This window comes from Notolepis coatsorum (genome assembly GCF_963971535.1).
Source record: "Notolepis coatsorum genome assembly, chromosome: 9".
Classification (NCBI taxonomy): domain Eukaryota; kingdom Metazoa; phylum Chordata; class Actinopteri; order Aulopiformes; family Paralepididae; genus Notolepis; species Notolepis coatsorum.
Window position 1 is genome coordinate 102,411,371 of NC_140173.1, and position 17,616 is coordinate 102,428,986.

The following is a 17,616-nucleotide window of genomic DNA, read 5'->3' on the forward strand; positions in this document are numbered from 1 at the left end:
CTCCTGGCTCAGTGACAATAAATTGTCTCTACATCTGGGAAAAACAGAGGCCATACTCTTTGGGTCAAACGCCAACCTAAAGAAATCCCAGGGTTTTAAAATTAGAGTAGGTGAAAACATTATTGAGGATAAAGAGGAGGTCACCTACCTGGGCTTTATTTTAAATAACAAACGTTCTAACAAAAAAATGGCACAAAAAGTTATTACTAAGGTCAATCAAAAAACCAAATTTTTATTTAGAATTTCCTCGTTCATAAATAAAAACGCTCTGAGGACCCTAGCTGGAGCCCTCATCCAATGTCACTTTGACTATGCTTGCACTTCATGGTACAGCAACATATCAAAACAAATGAAGACAAAGCTCCAGACCTCCCAAAACAAACTAGTGAGACTCCTGCACAACCTTCACTTTAGGACTCGCCTAACGCCAGCCCACTTTAGCAGGCTGGGATGGCTTAGGGTTGAAGAAAGGGTACACCAGCTTAAAATGCTACTGGTTTTTAAAGTACTAAAAGAAACGGTCCCCAAGTACCTAGTAAATTATTTTAATAAAGTAGGAGATGTCCACAAACACGCCACAAGAGGAAGCCCCACGGACCTGGTCCCGCCGAGAGTCAGGACATGCATGGGGAAAGATGCATTTTTTTTACTCTGCTACGGTAATGTGGAATGCCCTGCCAACATTTATAAAACTCCTGAACTCCCCTCTCGGATTTAAATCCGCCCTAAAAACATGGCTCAGCAGCAACTCAAATTGGTCTTAAAATCATTTTTTTTATCTCTTTTATCATAACTTGGCTTTTATTTCTTTTATCATGAGTTGCTTTTAAGGGTTTGCGGATTTTCTTTTAACATTAGTTAACTGTATGAGTTGTCAGGTTAGGTGTTTTTATAATTTTCTTTTAGAATGTGTCCTGTCAGTGTACATGTCCATTTGTGTTTCTGTGCCTTTTTATGTTCCATGTATGGACCACAATGGAAACAAGCCTTGGCTTTATTGTGTTTTATCCATTTTTGACCAGCGTTATTGACACTGTTATTGTCTTGTCTTTTAAAATGTTTTTTTGTCATACGATTTGTGTCAAAATAAAGTATTCAATCAATCAATCAAACCACCTACACGCCTATTCTCAGTCCTTGCCCCACAATGGTGGAATGAACTACCCACCCCAGTTAGGACAGCCGAATCCTGTCCAATCTTTCGCCGTCGACTAAAGACGCACTTCTTCAACCATTATCTGAAATAAAATTTAAAAAATCTAACCCTAACTAACCTTACTGTCATACACTTGTCCTAATAAAGTCAAGTCAAGTCAAGAGTTTTATTTGTCACGGCATACAAGTATACAATGAAATGCGGGTGGTCTTGCCCGCAACGATGTGCATTACAGTGGTACAACATATATAGAATCCAATAAAAAACAACATTGTGCAATAAACAGGTAACGGGTAACATGGTGTGACATCTCGGTATCTGTACATAGTTATTTACAGAGCATATAGGACATGCTAGGTAGCTTTAGTAGTGCAATACACTGTTCCTGTTGTTATACTAATTTAAAGTGGCCTTTCCTTTTGGCCATAAGTGTGCGTGTGTGCGGCATGAGTGTGTGCCCGCTCATGTTAAAGTGTTAAAAGTGGCTGCTAGTGTGTGAGCGTGCACAGCGTGCGTGTCGTGTGTGTGCTCATGTGTGCTTGTGTGTGGATAGTTCAGTGTTCTGTGGCACTCAATGTTCATTGTTCAAGGCTCTGATGGCCTGGGGGAAGAAGCTGAGCCTAAGCCTCTCTGTCCTAGTAGCTGGGGTTCGCAGGCGTCTGCCTGACCTCAGCAGTTGGAACAGGCTGTTATTGGGGTGGTGGGGGTCTTTCATTATCCTGCAGGCTCTGGATTTGCACCTCTTGTTGTATAGAACCTGCAGGGGAGGTAGCGCAATACCCGTGGTACGCTCGGCTGAGCGCACCACTCTCTGTAGGGCCTTCTTGTCCTGTGCCGTGCTGTTTCCATACCAGGCAGTGATGTTTCCGGTCAAGATGCTCTCTACAGCTCCTGAGTAGAAGGACTGGAGTATCTTCCCCGATACTCTGAACTTCCTTAACTGTCTCAGGTGGTAGAGGTGCTGTTTCGCCTTCTTTACTACTGTGTCTATGTGTGTTGACCATGTCAGATCCTCTGATATGTGGACCCCCAGGTACTTAAAGCTGCTCACCCTGTCCACGGTAGCCCCGTTAATCATCAGTGGTGTGTGTGTCTCCTGCTGTCCTCTCCTATAATCCACGATCAGCTCCTTAGTTTTACCAATGTTCAGGAGCAGGCTGTTGTCCTGGCACCAGCGTTCCAGTACCTCAACCTCCTCCAGGTAGGCCTTCTCGTCGTTGTCCGAGATCAGCCCCACCACCACCGTGTCGTCTGCGAACTTCACTATGGAGTTGGAGCTGAACTTGGCCACACAATCGTGTGTGTAGAGTGAGTACAGCAGGGGGCTTAGAACACAGCCCTGGGGGGACCCGATGGTCAGGGTGATGGTGTTGGAGGTCTGACCCCCCACCCTGACCGCCTGGGGTCTTTCACTCAGAAAGTCCAGTACCCAGGCGCTCAGGGCGGAGCTCAGACCCAGCTCGATCAGCTTGTCCACCAGTCTGGTGGGGACTAAACTAACCTACACTGTAACACGCAACACTTTGATGAATATTGTTACTCAGCTGATAGAGTTGTATCCTTCCTGATGACCTGTCGTACAGAACTTGTAAGTCGCTTTGGATAAAAGCGTCAGCTAAATGACTAAATGTAAATGTGAATGTAAATGCCTTGTAGAATTCCACACATAAGAAAGAAAGATACTGGGATGAATAAACAAAATAGGAAATAAAATGTAGAAATGCATGCAATACATAAATAAATATGAATCTCCATATATGAAATAGAACATTTAGATAAGGTGCTACTGAGATGTTTTGGTGAGTTCTTTGTTTTTTTGTGGAAGTAGCCCTTCTTAAAAATGCATGAACATTCACTGATAATTGGTCTGTAGTGGAGTCTACAAGAGTACAAGGTCTACATTGCCGGACCATGTAGAATCCGGACCTTGTAGACTGACATAATTCTGTGCATAGTTTAGTCTACACAGGCCATATTTCAAATAATCAAAATCTTACTTCATTCATCTTAAACATTCTTGATTTGGGGGATTGGTAGTTCCCATGAAATCTGAAGTTGTTCAAACGACAACAGCGATCCACCTTGAATTAAATCACACAGCCGTGTTGGCTGCGTCACAGTCACGAAAGGGGCTACTTAATTCATTAATCCAATCCACTTTATTTATAGAGCACATTTAAAAACAACAGTTTACCAAAGTGCTGTACAAGTCCCACAACATAAGATAAAAAAAAAAAAAAAAAAAAAATTATATAAACATTTTTTTAATAAGCTTCGATTGCCAAAAAAAAAATTCAAAGGTCAGCCCTACTTAATTGATAATTTAGTGTATGCTATGTTCTTCAGTCTATGTGGGCCTACTATGTTTTCTTCTAATTTTCTCCAGGATACTAATGCTTGGGGATCAAACCATGTTGTCAATGGTCTTAAAGTGTACGCCTTAAAATAGTGGAAAAAATCTGGAAATGCCATACCACCGTCTGCTTTGTTTCTCTGTGCGGTGGATCTTTTTATACGTGGTGGTTTGTTATTCCAAATAAATTTGTATGTGGAGGAGTGTAATTTTTTCCAGTAACCCTCTGGAGGGGGTAACGGTAGCATTGAGCTGAAGAAGTTGATTCTAGGTAGTACGTCCATCTTAACTATTGATATCCGTGCCTGTACTGAGTTTTTAAGTTTTGACCACCTATCAAGGTCGTCTTTGATTTTGTTTTGGATTTTTATGTAATTGACTGTGCTTCACCGTTTGTCTTATGGTGGGGAATATTTCCACTCCCAAGCATCTAAAGTGTTTTACCATAGGTATCTCTACTGGGAGGGTTATATTTTTTTTTGCAGGGGAGTTAAGTGGAAGGAAAGCCGACTTCGGCCAATTTATCTTAAATCCCGATAAATCTCCAAAGTCCTCAATCAACTCGAGCAGATGAGGCAATGTGGTGTTGGGGTTTTGCATGAACAGTATTACGTCGTCCGCATATAAACAAATTTTATGTTGTGTGCCCTTGATTACGATTGGTTCTATGGATTGGGATTGTCTTATATATTGTGCTAAAGGCTCTAATGATAGATCGAATAGTCCGGGACTAAGAGGGCAACCCTGTCTAGCTGAGCGTGATACCGGAAAGATTCCGGAGGTGATTATACCTGTTGTAATCATGGCCGATGGGTCTTTGTATACTACTTTAATCATATCAATGAAACCTTTACTTAACCCCATCCTTTCTAATACTGCCCATAGATACGACCATTCCAGCATGTCAAAAGCTTTCATTGCATCCAGGGACAGCATCGCCTTAGGTATGGTGTTGTCCTTGACAGCATCTAGTATGTGCAGTATTCGTCTTATGTTATCAGTGATCAAGCGGCCTCTTATGAAGCCAGTTTGGTCCGGATGAACTAAAGACGTCATATGCTTTTGTAATCTGATGGCTAATACCTTAGAGTACAGTTTGATATCGGTTCCGAGGAGGCTTAAAGGGGAACTCCAAATTTTTTTTCATATAACTATATCGATAATTATCGTCGATATCATTTCTGTCAAGTTTAATTAACTTCTTATGCCCGGCGCCGATGGACGGGCTATTAATAGACTTGTTTTGCTGCTGCGAATGTCTCGAGTTGATGTCGTCATCAGTCCGCGCACGTTAGCAGTTAGCCAGAGCAAGCGGTGTATCCCATGACAATGTACTAACTATCACCCTAAAATACTCCGTTCAGCCCCAATACATTGCAACGACGTCCACCGCATACCCCACACTACTCTAACCGTGGCCTCAGAATTCACGCCACACACCCACTCGGCACGTAAACTATAAAATAGCGGCGTGCAAGCTAATTATCCTAGCCAGCCTTGTTTCCAATGTACTAAATATCACCCTAAAATACTCCGTTCAGCCCCAATACATTGCAACGACGTCCACCGCATACCCCACACTACTCTAACCGTGGCCTCAGAATTCACGCCACACACCCACTCGGCACGTAAACTATAAAATAGCGGCGTGCAAGCTAATTATCCTAGCCAGCCTTGTTTACTACTGGAGTCCTACCTCTCTACCCAGAGGTGCAGCGCGGGTGTCCTTCGCTGTCGGCCATCTCCTTCAATGATTGGTTGTTAGTGCGTGTGCTCATATCCAAGCTTGGAAAATCGATATCGAAACTTTGCGACCACGTTTCATGTTTATTTCGAGGAAATAATTTATCGCGATAGTTATCGTTATCGTTTTATCGCCCAGCCCTATAATGAACACACTAGACTAGACAAATATCAAGATGTATCCATCAGTGGACCAATTACATGCTTTTCCAGAGGACAAGAAGCCTTCAGTCGACTCCTTCAGACATTAAGCACCCCCCACAGCCCAAATGGAATGATACAAAAAAAATATATACCGGTATATTAAAAAAATATATATATAAAAAATATATATATTTTTCTCGACCAATAGTCGACTAACGGCAAATTTTGGCCAATCATAGTCGATCATCCAAATCCTTAGTCGGGGACAGCCCTAGTGAGTTCTAATGGGTACTGTAGTGTTGCCCTGTTATACTCGGACTCCCAAGATGCAACACGGAACGTCACAGGAAGTCCCTCATTCCAACAGCCATCCGACTGTATGACGCCTCACTGTGCCTCACTGCCTCACTGAGTAACAGTATTAGGGGTGCACAGATATATCGGTCGGGTATCGGCCGATATGCTCAAACGTGCCGATGGCAGTAGCCGATAAATATCCATCAATTTGTGTCTCGTCAATCTGGCCCACACATTCAAACTTTGAAAAAAGTTTCAGTCAAGCGACCTGCACAACGCCGCCCCCACACACACGCTACTGCATCAAAGTTACTACTTATGATTAACAAAGGCATTAGTTTTGTGGCATTAACGTTATATAGTTACACGTTCAATAACATCAGCGTATTTACCGGACCATAGCAAGCATTACTCATTCATATCTCAGTTACTTCCTTTGCTCTGAGAGCCCGTACTGAATTGTACCCATTCTGCAATCTGTTAATAAAGTTTTCAATCAGGCAAATGTATAGAAAAGCTTTTATTATAACATTCGTTGCAGTAAAATCATTATGCCTCGTTTAGTACTCCTGTGGAGCGCTGGTAGTCCACTCGTGGCCGGCGGGGAGCTAACGTTATTAGCTTTGTTGTTGATCTCTCGTCAAAATCAATGGCGGACATCCCGGAAGTAAAAAACGAATAGGCGCTTGCCGATTGGTGGTAAGAACAGCAGAGGCGGGTGCAAGCGGTGTTACGTAATTGGCAGAATCGACTGTCAATCAAAATTATTCTGTTGCATTGCTTTGGTTGAGAGATAGTGCTCTCTTATTAAAATAAAATAAAAAGTAAGTAAAGAGGCTTATGCTCATATCGGTGAGCACAATTTGTAACACAAAAAGAGACGTGTAGCCTATTTATTAATTTAATATTTTATTTATTCATTTTATTATTATTTTATTTGTTGCCATGCCTAAAATAATAGTCAAGCATAGGGCTAAAAAGTTTTCATAAACAATAATATAATTTTTTGTTATATGGTTATAATAAAAGCTTTTCTATACATTTGTCTGATTGATTGATTGAAAACTTTATTAACAGATTGCAGAATGGGTACAATACAGTACAGCTCAGTGGACTGGAGGATGAAGACCAGAAAAAGACTTTCGGCTTTTTTACATAAGGGTCCTCCATTTTCAATTCATCAAAACATTTAGAGACGGACAAATATACGGTAGTTTCATAAAAAAAAAAAAATAATAATAATAATTATAATTTCTTTTGCCACAAATATCGGTATCGGCCGATTGTGTTAGTTGAACAATCGGTATCGGTGGCACATTTTCATATCGGTGCATCCCTAAACAGTATAAACGCTTGCATATCTTCCTGGACATTTTACATCCACATTTTACATTTGACTGTATATTACTATACAGTCGATGCTATTTTGTATATCATTGACTGTATTTTTTTTTGTATCTCTCTTTCTCAGATTTTTCTCTGTTTTTCTCCCCGTCCCAATTTAGTCGTTGTGCCAATTCCCCCCCCTCCCCTACCTGGTTGTTGTGCGCATGTTCTCCTACTGGTCGGTACAAGGGAACCCTGAAGTATCCGCACGCTTCCTCCGACACGTGCGGCGACAGCCAGTGGCTCTCTTCTCACCTGGCAGCGAGGGCTCTCATTTGTGAAGTGTAACGCGTGGGAGGTCATGCTGCCTTCCTCAAGTCCTGCCTCCGCTGAGCAAGTGCCCAGACCTGACCTGTAGGCGTCGCTGTCCACAACGCCAGTTTCCCACCCACGGCTTCCCTCCCCCTATCCCAGCCAAACGAGTTAGTATAGCGATCAGCCCAAGCCAAGGCAATGCTGACTCCGGGAGTCGAGACCGCAGCCTCTTGCATTGGTGAGGAGCGCAATCTCCGCTATGCCACCTGACCGCCGTCATTGACTGTATTTTTATTCTTATTTTAGATTTTTGACTACCTAAATGTTTATTGTGAGTGATCTGTAGTGCTGAATTACCCTCGGGATCAATAAAGTACTTATGTTTTATTCTATTCTTAAAAAAGAAAAATTATGTTTTTGGTAGATATTTGATTGGTTTTTGCTACCGGGCAGTCCGGTAGAGAGAGAGAGAGAGAGAGAGAGAGAGAGAGGAAGTATGGGAGATAGAGGGGGGACGACATTCGGCAAAGGTCGCCGGGTCCGGGAGTCGAACCCGGGACGGCCACGTTGCACCGCAGCGCTGTACGTGGTGCGCCACCCTGGTGCCCTATTCTATTACTATTTCAAGACCCTACAACACAATTATTTAAGACCCTATGGATTCGAGATGGACCGATATCAGATTGAAATCCTTAGTGGCAAAACCACAGTAGGTTATTTGTAAACGATTGTACATCAGCCCGATAATACCCTCAAATTAGAGGTGGCTGTCTGTATTTTAACCTTATAATCATCGTGTCATTCCCCATCTAAAGTAATGGGAGCAAAGAGCCAAGGTACCAAAACACAGTGGCTCTGTCCAAATACTTATGGTGTATAGGCTATTCACAGTATTCTCATCATGTTATCATGCAACATGGTGCAACGTCACAGCTCATTGGCCACCATTGTCATTTAGTGATAATTACCCGCTTTTTAATTTTTTAAGATGTCAGTGATAGCATACTATAAATATCATAAAATAACGAGCTTCATTATCAGATTGTCTATCACAGCCAAACATACTTCACCAGTCAGGCTGTACTAAGGATAGGAGCATTGTGGAGCAGCATGGAGTGACTCTACAGAGCGTTGTGGAGCAGCATGGAGTGACTCTACAGAGCGATGTGGAGCAGCATGGAGTGACTCTACAGAGCGTTGTGGAGCAGCATGGAGTGACTCTACAGAGCGATGTGGAGCAGCATGGAGTGACTCTACAGAGCGTTGTGGAGCAGCATGGAGTGACTGCAGAGCGATGTGGAGCAGCGTGGAGTGACTACAGAGCGATGTGGAGCAGCATGGAGTGTCTACAGAGCGATGTGGAGCAGCATGTAGTGACTACAAAGCGATGTGGAGCAGCATGGATTGACTGCAGAGCGATGTGGAGCAGCATGGAGTGACTCTACAGAGCGATGTGGAGCAGCATGGAGTGACTCTACAGAGCGATGTGGAGGGCACCAAACTCAAGTTATTTAAAGGAGACATCTTGAAGCGTGACTCATTGTTGGAGGCAGCAGCGCTGGCTATCAAACAGAAGACTGACACGACATCCAGCTCTTAACTCCCTCCTCTGCTCACAGCTTAAAAACAACTGTACGGATTTCTCTCGTTTTTTAAAGGGGGAAATTCTCCCTGAAAACAGAATTGTTGGCACTAGGGCTGCACCGATTCGTCGACCACGTTGATTTTGTCAATTTGCATATTCATGATCGACGCATCGTGTTGTGCCTTTTGCGGTGGAAATGGCAGATGTTCAAAGTCATATGTGCAACGTGTAATCTAACTAGTGCGCAATGAATCGCGTTCAAAATATAAATAACTTCTCTTAAACCACTATTCGAGGATGAGCCCGTCTCTCTCTCTCCCTCTCTCTCTTTGTACATTGAATGATTTTAAGTAGTGTTACACTATACATAATAATAATAATAATAATAATTTAGGACCTGCTCCGAGGTCACCATTTGGCACACATGCGAACCATGCATACAATGCGTATCTGCGATTAACCCATCCCGTCGTCCTTCCCCCCCAAGGGCAGCCGGGAGCAGACAGGCGCCACGTGAGCCGCGCCAGGGGACCAATCCAAGTGCTCCTGTCCGTCTTCGTCAAGGACGCCACAGCGTTAGCGATCTTGTTGTTGTGCATGTTTTTCCATTGGGTTTATCTTATCGGGGGGGGAAACCCTTGCGAGCACGGGGAGAACATGCAAACTCCACACAGAAAGGCCTGGGAGATACCCCACCTGGGTAACTGGCATCATGGAAACCTGGTCCCCAAGCGGGATTCGAACCCTGGACCTTCTTGCTGTGAGGCGACAGTGTTAACCACTACACCACCGTGCCGCTCTTATTTCACTTCATTAGCAAAAATATAGTAAAATCATTAAGTCTGCTATAAGCTATTCTCCCTCTCGTGTGTGTGTGTGTTGTTTGTGTGTGTGTATAAATGTACTAATAGGCTAAAAGAAATTACATGGATTAGGCTAATTAGCTTTAATAATCCTGATTCCTGAGCCTATTTTATTCAAAAGTGAAATATTGATTTAAATAATAGTAAAATGTATATAGCAAATATAAAAATATTTGAATCGTATCTCCTGTGCTGGCACTACCATAGCGTGGAGTGGAGAGATAACACACAATACATATAATAATTCATGGAGATATACTAAAAAGCTATTTATTATTTTTGGCCGGTAAAAAATCGCTCTGGCTGTTTTTCAGCATTTAGCTACAGGCATGGATACATTGTACAGTATGTAATGATAAACAAATACCGGTAGTAATGGGCAGATGTTATATTAATTCAAGATAATAAAGTAGTGATAATGAGTCAATAGATAAAAATCAGTAATGGCATGTAGGTTACTCACCCTACGCATGTACAGTAGGCATCCACACTACACAGCATTTATAGACATAAATAAACTTCATGGCTCATCTCCTACTCTGGGTATTCAGTAGGTGGTGTCAAAGTGCCTCTTGTGACCTGAGGATACTACCCATGTGACCTGAGGATACTAGTAAAACATTTTGAAATATTCAATTGCAAATAGAATCAATTGTTGTTGATTTGACTAATCAATAAAATAATTGACATTAATTGGCACCACTGTTGTCGGATGAAAACGTCCTATATCCAGAAACGTCAGCTACTCATGAGTTGAGAACAACTTTAGATTTTCAGTTGACACTTCTGTATAGTGGGTTCTAAACAGCAGTATGTTATTCCTATAACAGCAGCAGTATGTTATTCCTATAACAGCAGCAGTGTTATTCCTATAACAGCAGCAGTATGTTATTCCTATAACAGCAGCAGTGTTATTCCTATAACAGCAGTAGTATGTTATTCCTATAACAGCAGTAGTATGTTATTCCTATAACAGCAGCAGTGTTATTCCTATAACAGCAGCAATATGTTATTCCTATAACAGCAGCAGTATGTTATTCCTATAACAGCAGCAGTATGTTACTATAACAGCAGTAGTATGTTACTATAACAGCAGTAGTATGTTATTCCTATAACAGCAGTAGTATGTTATTCCTATAACAGCAGCAGTATTTAGGGCCCTATGGAATCCGCGATCGCAAAATCGTGGAGGATTCCACGGAATTGAGATATCACGGAATTCTGAATTATCGCGGAATGGCATGGAATTTGTTTAAATTATACATAAATCGGATGTCATATAAATCAATCTTCACTACGACTTTAAAACGGTGACGCGGAACGGTCTATGGAGACGCAGAAATGACAGCTACCAAATCCATTCCGAGACAACATAGCGCAGTGATTCCAAAGACCAGAGTTGGGACGGACGGACGGACGGACGGACGGACGGACGGACACACACACACACACACACACACACACACACACACACACACACACACACACACACACACACACACACACACACACACACACACACACACACGAGACACACACACACACACACACACACACACACACACACACACACACACACACACACACGCACACACACACACACACACACACACACACACACACACACACGAGACAACTCTGGTCTTTGGAAAGTCAGAGGAGTTTGATTTACTGAGGATAATGTTGATATTTAAACATACAAAATAATTATACAGAGAAGCTTCAGCAAGTACAAAACACAGCTGACCCGAGCATCCGCTCAGCGAACCTAAATAAAGGTTAATAAAATAATAAAAACCATCATGTATCACAATGGTGATGTCAGCCAGAGATGGGGAGAAGCATGATGAATCCTTAAAAGACATCTCTGTTTTTTTTCTGATTGCTTTTAAACTAATTATAATTTTGTATTTAACTATTTAATTATTATTTAGTTATTGCACTGCACTGGCAGTTGAACTGCATTGAACTGAATACAAAATAAAATAAAATCATAACTGAACTGGCACTGAACATTGAACTGCACTGTTTGCAGATGTACTTGTTATTAACACTTTGGCTGCCATGGGTTAAATTCATTATCAACCGTAGGTTGCCGGCTCTATTTGTCTATAGAGAAAGTCCCCTTCTTTGCAGGGCTATAACTTTTTAAATTCTATTGCTACATTGCCATTATTAGGGCCCATTCAAAGTCCTATATGTATTGTTCATTGTGTAGCAACGTTAAACTTTTTCATTCACATATTCATAGTAAAGTATGGTCTAATGTATAAGTATGTTTTCATCTCTTTCTGCAGCTTTCTCCAGAACGTGATCTATAGCCCCAAATACATTATATTGATGATGCAATACAGTTTTATGGCAATCAGCGCGATATAAAAAATTCCAACTAGACGTACTTCTAGAAGTTACTACACGTCATCTGATGTTGACCGGATGGGCTAGGGGGCGTTTATAATTCCGTGGGCAGTGTTATACCAATCATCTAATGTGGGTCAAATGTTGATAATAGCAGTTAGTATCGAAGACGGTAACTTTACACGCTAAAACTCACCCCAGTCTCCGCGCGCCGTTGGGCGATCATCGTAGAGTAGAAATTGTATCATTATGGGATGTAGATTTACCCGGTCCATCTCCAGCTTGTATAATGGTATATACGTCCAAATCATGTTGTTTATCGAGTTATTGGCAATCGATCGCTATGTAGTGTGACGAGCCAGAGTCCCGGGACATGTACCGAGTGCCCGGAAGTAATACGGCCGTCCAGCACAACCTCTACGGCACTTCCTGTTAAGCGATTGCGCCGATCGGCCACCAGATGGCGCTCCTGAACCGCCAGAGAGCTCAGTGGGTCCTCCTGGTGGATCTCAGGCCAGCGGAGGGGACATATGAATCCGATCCCAGATTTTTGAAATATTGATATTAAAGACGCTGTAAAGCGTCTTCGGCAACTTGAGCATGGCCGGGAATGACGTGTTTAAGCGTTTCCCGGCACCCAAAGTGTTAAAGTTAGCTAAAACCATATCTTTGTATTGTTTTTTTGGGTTAAATCCAAGGGAAAAAAATATTAAATCCGAAAACAGGAAAATTAACAACGGAGAAATCAGAAAACAGGAAAATTAAAAACGGAGAAATCCGAAAATGGGATAATTCATATCCGAAAACAGGAAAAGATCAAACGGATTTCATCAGGCCCTAAGTATGTTGGTCTTGTTTGGTCTGTGTTCCTGGTGTAGACATGTGCTGTCAGTCCTGCTTTGTCAGTGTGATGATAGGTGTCTGTAATGGAGCCACGGTACTACTAGCATAGTACTCTGAGCTTGTGTGTGTGAGGGGTGAGAAAGAGTTTGTGTGTGTGTAATGGAGAGAGAGCGCAAGTGCATTTTTCTGTGGGTGAAAGAGAACAAGAGTGTGAGAGAGAGCGAGAGAGTTGTGCATTTCTGTGTGTAAGTGAGTTTGTGTGTTTCTCTACATTGTGTGTGTGTGTTACCCAGTGATGTAATGCTGACTCAGACGTCATGCGTCAACAGCTGCTGCCTGTCATTGGAGAGAGAGGCTGGTTGCGGAGGGTGGATGGGGGGATGGAAGTACAGTAGGGTGATATAGCCAAAATTTCATATTACAATTTTCTTTTAGTACTTTGTACGTCTTTATCATGTAATACAATTGTAGTGTGGTGCTGCTTCAATCAACTTCATTCAAATTACTTTTTATATACCGCTGCAAGGAACTATTATTTTCATTAACAACATGTATATCGAGGACGACTGTTTAGTAGTGTTGTCACGATACTGGAATTTTGAATTTCGATACGATACCTTGAAAAGTATCGATATTCTATACCATTTTTGATACCACTGGGAAAAAGGTTCAATCTTAAAATGTAAAAGAAAAGAAGAAAAAAAAGATATATATATATATATTTTTTTTTATAAATGTTGCTTTTGTTGCTGGTTGATTCTCCTCAGCTTCTCTCTGGTACTATAAGAGAAGATAAATATAACACTTTTAAAACCCTTTGTTTATCTTTAGATCACACATTTAAAAATAACTGTTCATCTCACTTCAATAATTTTTATTGCAGAACATGGTATTTTCTCAAGCAGACAGATGTAAACACTGTAATCTGTGTTGCATGTACCTGACAAACTGAACTGTTTGTATTACAGTCATATTCCAACTTAACTGAATGCACGTGTGTGTGTGGACTACTGTACTATTACAGGTATTGAAATGAACAATGCAACTTCCTTATAATTTTTTTTATTATTATTATGAATAATTAAATATCGATACTTGGCGTCCCTGTATCGATACAGTATCGCCACGCAAAGTATCGCGATACTACTACTACGTATCGATTTTTTCCCCCCACCCCTAGTCTACACCCTCCCCACACCGACAGTAGGGCAGCATGTGGTCATCTACACAGTACACACACCCTCCCTAGACCAACAGTAGGGCAGCATGTGGTAGTCTACACCCTCCCCATAGGGCAATGCGCACAACGACCAGGAAGGGAATTGGCATAAGGACTAAATTGGGGGATGGGAGAAAAGCGAGAAAGGATTGTAGTCTCTTGTCTGCCACGGTGCCGTGCGTCGTGCCGTGACCCTGTGCTATTTCAGTCTGTATGCAGGCGGCGTTTCCTTCACATCCTGGTGCCACATGTGGATGTTGTCTTGGCAGGTAGTTTATACTAGGGCTCACCAGGTAGTTTATACTAGGGCTCACCAGGCAGTTTGTACTAGGGCTCATCAGGTAGTTTATACTAGGGCTCACCCCAACGCTTCCAGCCCCAGTCTCTGCCACCGTAATCAGTTATTCTCAGTAGGGATGCTCGATATTGGCTTTTTTACCTATACCGATATTGTCCAACTCTTCATTTCCGATACCGATATCAACCGATACCGATGTATGCAGGGTTCCACCCCCCAAAAAACGGAATAATTTCAGGTAATTAACATTACATATCTCTTGTTGTGGAATTAACACAACATTATGCATACTTTTGACAATAAAAAAATCAGAATGTGTTCTTACTTGCTTGCCTGGGTAAATAAAGGTTAAATAATAAAAAATATATAATTTTTTTTGAAAACCGATACCGATAATTTCCGATATCACATTTTAATGCCAATATCGGCCGATAATATCGGACATCCCTAATTCTCAGGAAACATTTAGTCAGAACTGATCTACCCCCCAAAGCTCAGATTTTTTCTACTGCATTGATTTATTTATTTGCTGATAATTAAACTCGAAGCCAAAAAGATGATAATCAGGACAGCCCTAGCTTTCTTTTCATATTGATATTTCTTCCTGTTTTACACTGTATCCTGGTTAGTGATAACAATTTAGTCTAATTGGTTCGTCTTGTATTTAATTTTTTATTAAAAAAATAAGAAGAAAATAATAATATCATTGTTGTGTCATTATTTGTTGGTATCGGTATCAGCAGGTATCCAAATTCAGGTATCGGAACTGGATAAAATGGATGGGTGCATCATCTGTATAGGTCTAACCCTGGTTGTCCTGGCTTTGTTTCCAGGCTCAGATCGCGTTCCTCCAGGGGGAGAGGAAGGGGCAGGAGAACCTGAAGAAAGACCTGGTGAGGAGGATCAAGATGCTGGAGTTCGCCCTGAAACAGGAGAGGTGAGGACCTGAGTGTCTGAGCCACTACAACACAGTGACCTGGTGGTTTTACACTTAATCTCTTAAGCCCTAGCCATTATTTTCTGAAAATTATCCTAAAAATACATAAGTAAATGGAAGATTGCTCCACTTCTACAAGGTCCATTTGCATGTTCTTGGTATCTAGGGACATCTATGGATCTCAGGGAATGTGTTCCCAGTGTTAAATAAATATATATATAATATCATTGTTTCATGATATTATATTGTGTCATCATCAGAAATATTGTGTCTGTTACTAGGCTTGAGTAAATTGTAATGAACCAAAGGAGAATATAAATTTTCTTTTTTTTCTTTCCTTTTTTCATCTTTGACGGGCTCAAATCTAAGCAAATTAATAAAGGGCAGGAGGTTTTGTAGATACAGTACTGAATTCTGCCATCCGGACACAAGCTATTTGAAATATGTAGGGATGCACCGAATGGGAAATTCTTGGCCGAAACCGATACCGAAAATAGGAAACAGTTGGCCGAAAACCAAAGGCCGAAAATTATTAATAGAAATATATATATATATATAATGTATTTTTTTTGTTCAGCTACCTGATTATGACAAAAGACATGATTATGGCAAAACTTAACTTAAATAATATTAATAAAAGTCAAGTGCATTTTCTTTTCTCTGTAGGTTAACTACAACCAAGTGCATTCAGAACAAAGCCAAGGTGCTTTAAAACTGCATAAAGATCTGCACACATGAGAGGGAGAATAGCTTATAGCAGACTTAATGATGTTACTGTAGTGGCTACAGTAAGCATTTTATATAAAAGTACTCTGTATTTTTGTATGACAACTAATAAAGAAACTTGAACTACTGTCATTCACTGCGTTCTAGCCTACATGGAAGGACTTGTATTTACTACATCTCCCGTGACTCTTAGCGGGGGATGACGTAGCTTAAGAAAGACGAGTGAAAGAGGAACTGAAGCGTTGTTAGCTAGGCATATAGTAATGGCGAGGATATAAAGCATGTTAAAGACGCATTTATTGGACACGTTGCGCGCAGAGTTTACATAGAAACAGCGCGACTCCTGAGTCCCAAGAGGAGTTATCACAGGCTGCAGAACGCAGGACTGAAGAGCTCACGTTGCGCATGTAATGACTGAAGCCGCGTTTTGATGACATCATCACAACAACACGCGTTAGGTTACAGGTTGTTTCTGTTTCGGTGATATATTTTCGGTGAAAAAACTCTTTCGGCCGAAAGGGGAAAGGCCATTTTTGGCCATTTTCGGCCGAAAACTTTCGGTGGCCGAAAATTTCGGTGCATCCCTAGAAATATGATTATAGAATATAGAATATCAGGCCTATAAATAACCTTATTATGGCCACCAGGCGCCCCTGACAGGGCAGCAAAAAACGTGTGGTTTTACACTTAACACCTGGTGGTTTTACACTTGCATTAATGTCCCAGCCTGTCTCCTGAGTGAAGGCAGTAATGTCTCAGCCTGTCTCCTGAGTGAAGGCAGTAATGGCTCAGCCTGTCTCCTGAGTGAAGGCAGTAATGTCTCAGCCTGTCTCCTGAGTGAAGGCAGTAATGTCTCAGCCTGTCTCCTGAGTGAAGGCAGTAATGTCTCAGCCTGTCTCCTGAGTGAAGGCAGTAATGTCTCAGCCTGTCTCCTGAGTGAAGGCAGTGATTGAGGGAGAGAGATGGAGAGATTCCCCCAGAGTCCAGCCAGTGTGTGATTGGTTAAGAGCATGTTGGCAGGAAGTCCCTGTTTGATTCTGTCTGACGACTCTGCACTGTCCTCAGTAGAAGGACAGGATGGGACCAGATAGGACATATCTCTCTTTCACACACACACACACACACACACACACACACACACACACACACACACACACACACACACACACACACACACACACACACACACACACACACACACACACACACACACACACACACACACACACACACACACACACACACACACACACACACACACACACACACACTCTCAATCTCTCTTTATCCATCTTTATCTCTCTCTCTCTCTCTCTCTCTCTCTCTTTCTCTCTCTCCCCCCCCCCCCCCCTGGATGGAACCCTGTCTCTTGCAGGCAGGGCCTATTCTTACTCTTTCTAGAGTTAAGGAATGTGTTTTTCTGCGATGGTGAGAGAAACTGTTTTAATTTCCT

At 41.8% G+C, this 17,616-nt stretch overlaps 1 protein-coding gene across 1 annotated transcript in view; it reads left to right on the forward strand.

Moving 5' to 3' along the window:
* strn (striatin, calmodulin binding protein) overlaps positions 1-17,616 on the forward strand; it is a 284,127-nt gene that overhangs the window by 111,699 nt on the left and 154,812 nt on the right. The window contains exon 2 of the mRNA XM_084321683.1: positions 15,334-15,437. Within this exon, the coding sequence (XP_084177809.1) occupies positions 15,334-15,437 (104 nt within the window). The remainder of the gene's footprint in view (positions 1-15,333; positions 15,438-17,616) is intronic.